Below are 9,927 nucleotides of genomic sequence, written 5' to 3'. Positions count from 1 at the left end.
AACTCATAAACTGAGAATTGGGGAAATGTTCAATTGAACATTGCCATCACGCGGTACAAAGATGGGATCCGAATTTAGTTGGTAGATCTCTAGACGAATCTCTTTGGTTACGTCTATCAGAAAAAGAGGGTTAGGACCATGAAGTTGAATCATTTAAACCCACACAAGGTAAATTATTTAAATAGGATATTACCAGTGATCATTCCTTAAAATGTCGCATTTACATTTGCATCCAGTAAGAAATTGATAAATAATTGGACTCGCCCAGTATCGCTAAGGTGCCTAAAGCCTCAACTTGAAAAATTAAGATAAGACAGCAGACATGCTTTAGAAATAGGCACTGACCGAGAGAAGTGTGAAGATGGCGAACAATTCCTACATAGTCCGGACGCCCCGATGCTCTGCAGCGATTTTTTCAGATTTTTTTCTCTCAATTGCCCAATTGCCCATCATAGATAGATCAGAGAGGCCATTCCCTCTGCGGCACTGGAAACAGGTTTCTACAATGCTGGAAAGTGCCAAAATAATGATCAACGCGGATAAGTTATTCTTAAATCTTATCGACTTACCGTAGGAGCAATATACATTAGTCGATGGTTTGGAAGAAAATGATTTGTTGGTCATATAAGTACCAGTGTAGTTGCCTGCAGTCATTAAGTGTAGTAAATTAAGAAGTATGGTTAAAGTAATTAACAATTCAGCGAAGCAGACAATACTCGTGTGAGCATTGAAAGTGTTGCCCAACGTTCGTCATAGCTAATTTCTGTTGTGGGTTACGTGAGATGGACCTTTTTTCGAAAAGGAAAGGAAATGTTCGATATAAACAACCATTTGATCGGAAAAATGTTACTTAAGACGAAGAAGAAGAAGATTTGTATCTTGATTTTGAACCGTCAATTTGAATGGCAGCTATATGATAGGCAGAAATCCCTTAGCTACATCCTCCACGCGAGTCCCTTATTATCTTCCATTTAGTTTTGCTTTGACATACGACACTGGGCAAAGGGATGTATAACTACCTCTGCCAATGAAGTACCTAACGGTACAATACCTCTGCTATGAATGGGACAGTTCACAGCGGCAAAAACCAACCAGAAGGGATTGAAGGGTAAAACAATATACAAAGAGTTGGTCAAAGTTCATTGGAGGTATACCCCATTGAAGCTTTGTATACAACTGTATCCGAAAAATCTATATTTTATAAATTGTGATAAAAAAGTACCCGGAAATTGTAATTTAATATAAAAAATACCCAGATATTATATTTGGCCTTTAATTACAATGCCAAATATCAGTGCAATTTGTCAACCAATTTGTTTCCAGCAGCTGCTTAAGTCGGTACACCTCAGTAGTGCGTTGGGATTTTTATAATGAATAAAAATATCGAACAAGGAAAATATTAAGTTGTAAAATATCTCCCTTCCACTTTGTTGCTCTTTATTCAATGCTTTATAAAAAGTGTTACAGTGATTGGATTTAGTTCAAATATGCGCCGTTTCGTTCGATAATCTGTTTCCATCTAGACGGCAACTTCATAATACCCCCCTTGTAGAAGCTCCCCTCCTTATTTGCGAAGAACTCGGACAGCCACTTTTCACAAGCCTCTTTTAAGTTCAACTTTACACAACAAGGGCGCTCGCCATGGATATGAACAGGTGGTAATCACTTGGCGCTATGTCCCGGCTATATGGCGGATGCAATAAAACCTCCCATCCGAGCTCCCGTAGCTTCTGACGAGTCATCAACGAAGTGTGTGGTGTGGCGTTGTCCTGTCGGAACACTAAACCTTTCCTGTTGGCCAATTCTGGACGCTTTTGGTCGATCGCCTGCTTCAAGCGGTTCGGTTGTTCGCAGTAGATGGTAGAATTAAGCGTCTGGCCATATGGGAGCAGCTCATGGTGGATGATACCCTTCCAATCCCACCAAACACACACCAAAACCTTCCTGGCCGTCAATCCCGGCTTGGCCACTGTTTGGGACAATTCACCGGCCTTCGACCACCACCGTTTTCGCTTGATATTGTCGTATGTGATCCATTTTTCGTCGTCAGTCACCATCCGCTTCAAAAATGGATCGAGTTCGTTCCGTTTCAGCAGCATATCGCAGGCGTTGATTCGGTCCAGAAGGTTTTTTTACGTCAAATTATGTGGCACCCAAACATCAAGCTTTTTTATATATCCAGCATTCTGCAGATGGTTTAAAAGGATTTGGTGACTAACTCCCATCTTCAGGGCGATATCACGAGATGCCACACGCCGGTTTTTCGTCGTCACAGGGCTTCCGCCGGCTGGCTTATCCATGATGTCATTTTCAACCGCTCTGAATCGTCGAAACCATTCCTCCCCAAAACACCATTAATCTCATGGAACGTTTCTCTAGCGGATTTGCTTTTAACGAAGGAAAACTTTAAAATAGCGTGAACTTCGGCGTTAGTGAACTCCATGTTAACACGTCTATAACTGTTGAGCGCAATATCCAAACTAATCATGCATAGCGTCGTTTTGTAGGTTATGTCAAGACCTTTCAAAGGTGTATAGTATTGTCAGATACGAGCTCTGTAGCGCTTTATACATAGCCGCGAGATTCAAAAGACAAAAACGTCAGGCAAGTGTTAGAGAGATGACAAACATCTCTCGCGAGTCCGTTCGAATGATTTTGGTGGATCTTTTGTGTATGAAACGCATTCTTGGTCGACTCGTTCCAATAAATGTGATTTTTTTTTCAAAACGATTACTGTAAACAGGTCTCTTTGCACATGCTTGATCGTGCAAATTCCGATCGCGTATGCATGATGAGCATTATAACTGCCGATGAGACATGTGTTTATGAATTTGACATGCAAAAAAGTCAACAATCAACGGAAAGGACGGAAAAAATGCGCCGAAACAAAAAAAAAAACGCCAAAGCCGCTCAAAAATCAAGGTGATTGTCATTCTTTTTTCGATATTCGTGGCTTGGTGCATCATGAATTTGTTCTGGAGCAACAGACGGTCAATTAAGAGTTCTATTGGCCGTATTGAGGTGTTTGCGTAAGAACATCTCCGAGAACGGCCGGAATTGTGGAAGAACCATTCATGGATTTTACACGATGATAATGCACTATCGCATTGAGCCACGATTGCGACCGAATTTAAAGCTAAAAACGCAATGACTACCATCGATCAACCAGTGTATTCACCAGATTTCACTCCCTGTGTTTTTTTCTTGTTCCCCAAACTGAAATTGCCGCTAAGTGGCGCCCGTTTTCAGTCGATCGAAGAGATGAAACTAAATTCGCTGAAAAGTGCTTATGAAAAGTGTTTCGAGGTCTGAAAAAATTGTTGGCAGAAATGTATTACATCTGTTGGAGATTACTTTGAAGGTGACAAAATAACTGTTGATGAATAATTAAATATTTTACGTTTTTTTACAATTTCCGGGTACTTTTTTGTCACAATTTATACTATTTTAGTAAAAGACCGCTTTGATTTTCATGTGATGGACTACAATTTTATTCAAGTTTTCAATAGAATTCCGTAACTGCATATTCATTATAATTCAATTTATATATATATATATATATATATATATATGTATGTAAGTGTGTTTATTACATTTTCAATATATTTAAGTATAATAATGAATACTATTAATAATAATTGAGCTAAAAATTAGTCTCTATAAGTTTACACTAAACTACAATTTTAGTTTATAATTAATTTTAATTAAAGTACTTCGAAAATTTGTCAAAACTACTAATATACCGGTATGTATATGTATGTATCATATTGTTTGTAAATAGAAATGTATTGTATGTAAATAAAAAAAGTACAATAGAGACCACAGCAGTTAGTTTGAATACACTTCAGTAGAGGTTGGGAAGGACACGTTGTGTAATAGTTTATGAATTTAAGTAAAAAGTCGAAAAGATCACATTTTAGTAGAGAGTTTTTACCTTAAAATATATACATATATATATAGTTGGTTATTGCAGAGATGAGATACGATGGTATCCCTAGTAATATTTTTGTTGTTTTTTTTTTGTGTTTTGACGATAGTTTATAACAGTTCAAGTTTAATGTATGTATGTATGTTTTATATGTCTGTATGTAGTGTTTTGATTATTGAACAAGAAAATGTGTATGTAGGTGTGCAACAAGTCAGCGTGCGCCCATAAAATATATGTATGTATATTACAAGTGTTTAGGTATAAAATCAAAAAAGTGTCAGTAAAAGTATAAATAATTCGAAAAACGATCGAGACCAAGGAGAATAAGTGGGCAATTGACGATAATAAATAAAAGAAATTTGTAAACATTATGCTTAAATGTAGTGCAGATCTAAGATTCGTATTCGTTTGCATGTATATATATACATACATACATACATGCATGTGATTCGAGGAGGTAATGTATGCACATTTTGGATTTTTGGAGAAAATGCCTAAGGAAGCCAAACATTTTACACTACTATTACACACACATACACACAACTATGAATAATACATAAAATTATTTATATATTTTACAAACATTTGTTTGCTTTCGAGTTAATATTATTTTCGAAACTTGTTTTTCATGTCTTACGCTTTCTAAACAGCTACGCTGATTGCTGCGCTTACACTTAATGACTACCACTAGAGCCGTCCCTCGAGAGATTTTGTGAAATACCAAAAATAAAAAATTAAAATCAAAAAGCGAAAAGCGAAACCTTAACAAATGCATACATTAACATTTCCACTTTGTTTGTTATTGCCTAAGCCGTTACACAACTCATACACCGCTAATTGTTGCTGACACAGATCAAGACAAACTATTCGCGTCGCGCAACTGATAACACGCCAATAGATTGCTCGGCGCTGTATTGAGCAATCCTAAGCGCTGCTTTTGTTTACGCTGCTCCGTCATGTGGTCCTTCAGTTCATGCAACTGCTGCGACAAGCTTGTTATGAGCAATTGCATCTCCGGCAGCTGAGCCTGCAAGCTGCGCAATTCGATTTGCTCACTGTCCGCATCGACGGCAGCCAGTGACATGGCACGCAAACGTGGGAACCAATCCAAAATGCCTGCTTTCACCATGGCGTATACGTAACTCTCGGGTCCGGTAAACTCTGTGGGATCCTTCACCTTCACCAACACTATAAAGTACAAATAATGCCACATATTGTGTTCGCTCTTGATGTGCTCCTCAAAACTGACGGTTTTGTTGTCGAATGCCGAGCGATTAAGGCCGCACACAAAGCAGGTGTTCTTAAGGATGAGTTCCTTTTGCTGCTTCTCACTTCTCAGATCGGCAAAAGTGTCGATGATGACGCCAAAAATTAAATTCAAAACAATAATAATGACGATGAAGAAGAAGAGCAAGTCGTAAATGACACGTGCAGCGAATAGACTTTCCTGCATGTTAAAAAAATGCCAATGAATATTAGCTCTGCTTTATGTATTTTTTTTATGAGCCACTCACCTTGCTGGACGGTGCGCGTAGTATATCGCCAATACCGCCACCATTTCGCAAACCCTGATTCAGTGTGGTAACAATACACATAACCAAAGAGTCACAAGAACGTTCCTTTGCATCGCCACCACAGCCGCCATTGGCAGCAGTGGCAGTAGCGCTAGCTTCAGCGGCACTATTGCCGGCTCCGGCACAAAATACGCCTTTATTAAAGGCATCTGGCGCGCCACAAGTGTTGTCAGCGCTATTCGACGCCATCGATACGGTAATATCTGGCACCGCTGGTGTCGTTGCACTCGTCTGACCGTCATCAGCATCCACCTCGACCAGAAAGTCGTCCTTAAAGAACATATAACCAATGATGGAAAATAGATAAACCAAAATCAGCGCTAAGACTGCTGTTAAAACGATTGAGCGTCCGTTGCGCGTGACGGAGCGTATGACATTCACCAGAGTTTCTTCACGATATACAACATCGAATAGCTAGAAAAGAAATGTTGTGTATTAAATATATTAAACAAATATTTTATTAATTTTGATTTTATTTTTTTTTTGTGCTTATACACACCAGCAGCGAGTAGAAGAAGGGATGAAAGATCAGTCCACAAAAACAGAACATTATGTATATGCAGTGATATAGTAGCTGCATATCGGTGATTATCTTGAAGAAATTCTTCTCCAGCGTGCCATTGTTGCCCATAATGCTCACGATATGCACACTCTTCAACGTCACCTGTAAGGAAAAGCAGCAAATGTATTTTGAAATTGAATTTCCGGCAAACTTGAGCTTACCGTCACAACTCCCAACAGGCAGAGCGTCGATTCTGGACCAATAAGAAAGATGGAACGTAATATCACGGAGCCAATTAACGTGCGAATGCCTGATTCACGTGGTAACGTCACCACAATAGCCAATGAGAACAACAGTATGGCCCAGAAAAGTAAAGAAATATGTGAGCTGAGCTCTGTGATGGAGAGAAAGTGGTAAATTTAGAAAATAAACGGCATTGGAGGTTTAGAAATAATATATTATATACCTACCCGGTACAGTGTTGTCGAATGGATAGAAAAATGCTACAATCAGATTGATAACAACAACACAATTGAAAAGTATATTGCTCCATAATGACATATAGCTGCTGACCCAGAACAGGAAGGGTTGTCCTTTTGAGAAAAAAATTGTATTATTAATAAATTACACTTATTTGAAATATTCAGTAAGTATTCCCTTGTGCACTGTGAGGCAAACGTATCGTGAACTCACCTCTCAACTTCTTTTGCCACTTCATTTCATTGAACATCTCCTCGGCCTTGTCAAAGAAATCCGCCACTTTTGAGCCCTGATCATCGCGTTCAGCTGTGTTCAAAATTTTGATTTTCGTGTCTGTCGTCAAATATTCGCATATTTCGGGTATCGGAAAAACGATTTGCTCCAAAGTGCGGTCGTTACGTACGATCTTCAAAGCAAGAACAGAAATTTAATAGAAACAATAAAAAAAGCATTTTCCCTTTTAGCACTCACCTCAATTTGTGCTGTATGCGTTGCATAATACATTAAGGCCTGACTCATTTTCGCATCAAAGCTGGTTGCTTGTGGATCTTCACATGCCTTTAGTAGCGCCGCCAGCTCCTTGTTGTGCTGCGCCAGCTGGTGGCACAGAATGTAAATGTTATGACCCACTTCACGTGGACTCACCGAAACCTCATCATCCGCTTCACCATCGCCGCCATCATGTTCATCACTCTCGTCGATCATCTCTTCCTGATGGTATGCCTTACAGGCTACCTCTACTAGTTGCTTGGGATTCATATTATACAAAATACGTTCGGCATTTTCACTGTCACCGCGACTTTCCATAATAGCCAACAACAGTTTGGAGGCATTATTCTTCAGCTCCAAGACGAGATCCATACGGTTTTCGCCGAGCGGATTGATATTGTTAAGTATGAGTGCTGTTATAATGTCGAGACCATTGGACTCGTGCGTGGCTATGCAATTTTGATTTTCGTGACAGGGACCCTGACAATATTCGGTAAGTGTTTCCAAAGTTTGATTGATCAGTGCGACATTGTTTTCGTTGATATATAGTCCCAGTAAACCCAATCCACCGGTCGTTGAGCCGCAAATGCAATCCAGGAACATTAGGGTTTCGGAGACGAGGTTATAGTTGGTTTTGTTGTTTTGATTGCGCAATAAATTTTGCAGATCAGGATTATGGTTCTCGCAGAGTAACTGCAGGAAGCGTAGAATCGGTTGCATCACCAACACTTTATTCGAAATCTTATTGCGATCGTCCTTGCTGTCTTTGTGCTTTTCCAACTTCTCGGCGAGTATGTCTTCCAATGGGCTATTAATGCTAATGGCAGAGTTTTCATCACCCGGATGAATACTACGTGCGTTGCCGTAGGCGCGCGCTGTTGCAAGACCCGCATTGTGCAATTCCTTCTTTAGCTCATCGGTGATGACAACACCATTACTTTTCACGCCATGTTTACGTGCAATTTTGTCCAGTTCCAGATTGACATCTTGCTTGTTTTCATGCGCCTTCGCCGCAATATCTGAGGTATTAACCGTCACCGTTGACTTTATTTCTTGTTGGGCGTCCTTCATTTTCTCGAAGAAAACTTTATAGAAAGCTTGATTGAAGTCGCCACTGAGAAATTTTTGATACATGCCCTTCTGTATGATGGGATTGCCACCCTCGAGTAACGCAATGCCCAGTTCAACGGCCTCCACGAAAATTGAGGGCGAGTGTACGGACTTTATCACGAGTTCAATGACCAAATCAGAGGCGCCCTCACGATCCAAATGATTTTGAACTTCATGTAGTGTTTTACCTGCGCGCTGAAGATACTTGGCACCCGGACCGTGAGTTACGAGATGAATACGCTTCTGTTGCTCAATTAAGATAGCGTCAGTGCCATCTGGCTTGGCTGGAATAGTTGAAATTCAATAAGTATTCAGAAAAATTTTGACTGAGAAATAAATTGCTGCAACAAACCTTCGATTGCCTTCGGTCCTACCCCAATGCCAGTTCCAGTGATTATACCACTAGCGCCACCTCCGCCAACACCGCTTATAATTCCACCACTTCCGCCGCCCCCCTTCCGATCAAAGTACCTCATTAGCAGTGTGTTGCGCAGCGCATCTCCTTTGTCACCGTAATTCACGTCGATTGCCATCATTTCGCGCAGCGTACGCAACACCTTTACACATAGCTTTTCTTCCTTCTCCTCCAGCAACTTCTCTGTGTGCTTGATAAGCTTTCTAATAAAACCGCCGCTTTCGCAACTTTTGCGCGCCTCGGTGCCGGGCGGAAAGAGTAACTCCGATCTGTACAGAATGTCGACTAACAACGACAACTCCGCCTCCACCACCGGCTTCAGTTGATCTTCCAACAGCGACACAATATCTTGCAAGCCCTCTATGATAGAACGGTCCAAACGCATTAAATTTGCCGAGAGCTGTGTCTCATATTTTGGCTGCTTCGAGGCCAATAGCCATTTGGTGGTCTGACGCGTTAGCAAGGCTGTTTTGCTAGACATCGACACCACCTGTTGCTCCAAGTCGAGCGGAATCGCAATATTACGCGTCTTCGCCGACTCAGCCAACGTACGAACGCAGTTCTCGACATTAAAGCGATCGGCCAGTGACAGCCACTTGCACTGTGTTAAGCGATAGGTGGCTTGCAGTATCTGAACGAAAATCATCTGACGCGTTTGCACGATGGTGCTCTGATCGGAGAAGGGACTGGAGAAGAAGGTATTCAACACATTCGTCACACCGCTCAATACATAATTGAGCAGCGTCTTATCGGCATTGGCGCCGATGGCAATCAATTGATTAATATCGACCAGAAAAGATTTCTCGAACAAATTCCACATGTGACTCGACGAATAAATCTCTTTAACCTCCACCTCGGTATCAATGTAACAATGATTGAGGAAATCAACATAGGCTTCCTTCACCTCCGGTATGCAAGCAGGATTGCAAATAATCGTTACTATATCGTCCAGTGAGAGCAAATTGTTGCATTTAATTTCCGTGTAGACATTCTTGCCCATGGTACAACAGGCAAGCAGCTTAACAAGTTCCACATGATAGCGCAGTGGACTAGAGTCGCTCAGTGGCGACTTTTCACTCTGCATCATGGCGACGAACTGATTAAAGGAGCTTTTGTCGTTGTAGAACACGAGCACATCTTCGCCGGCATTTATCAGCTCTTGCATGACCATATCTTGACATTTACGTATGAATTGGTTCTCAGCTTTGACGATCGTTTGAAGGAATTGCAAGTATACAACATGGCGGCCATGGATCTCAATGCAATGCACGAAATGTTGTACGACCTTGTCGGTGACCTCGTTGCAAAGTGCGAGGTTGTCCTTAAAGATGGCGCAGACAGTCTTGGCCTCTAAGATCTGGAATCGGAAGTACGAAACAGTTATTACAATTTATATTACAACAAAGTTTATGCTTAAGCGTCAGTTGGA

At 40.8% G+C, this 9,927-nt stretch overlaps 1 protein-coding gene across 1 annotated transcript in view; it reads right to left on the bottom strand.

Annotated features, from left to right (window-relative positions):
- Positions 1 to 4,003: 4,003 nt before the first annotated feature.
- LOC126751146 (inositol 1,4,5-trisphosphate receptor) overlaps positions 4,004 to 9,927 on the bottom strand; it is a 39,158-nt gene continuing 33,234 nt past the window's right edge. Inside the window, exons 18-25 of the mRNA XM_050461155.1 lie at positions 8,436 to 9,855; positions 6,956 to 8,367; positions 6,698 to 6,890; positions 6,475 to 6,597; positions 6,226 to 6,398; positions 6,002 to 6,166; positions 5,443 to 5,916; positions 4,004 to 5,375 (exon numbers count right to left, since the gene is read on the bottom strand). Of these exons, the coding sequence (XP_050317112.1) occupies positions 4,782 to 5,375; positions 5,443 to 5,916; positions 6,002 to 6,166; positions 6,226 to 6,398; positions 6,475 to 6,597; positions 6,698 to 6,890; positions 6,956 to 8,367; positions 8,436 to 9,855 (4,554 nt within the window). The 3' untranslated portion in view covers positions 4,004 to 4,781. The remainder of the gene's footprint in view (positions 5,376 to 5,442; positions 5,917 to 6,001; positions 6,167 to 6,225; positions 6,399 to 6,474; positions 6,598 to 6,697; positions 6,891 to 6,955; positions 8,368 to 8,435; positions 9,856 to 9,927) is intronic.

The sequence above is a fragment of the Bactrocera neohumeralis genome, chromosome 2 (genome assembly GCF_024586455.1).
Source record: "Bactrocera neohumeralis isolate Rockhampton chromosome 2, APGP_CSIRO_Bneo_wtdbg2-racon-allhic-juicebox.fasta_v2, whole genome shotgun sequence".
Taxonomy (NCBI): domain Eukaryota; kingdom Metazoa; phylum Arthropoda; class Insecta; order Diptera; family Tephritidae; genus Bactrocera; species Bactrocera neohumeralis.
This window is presented reverse-complemented; position numbering and strand designations above follow the sequence as displayed.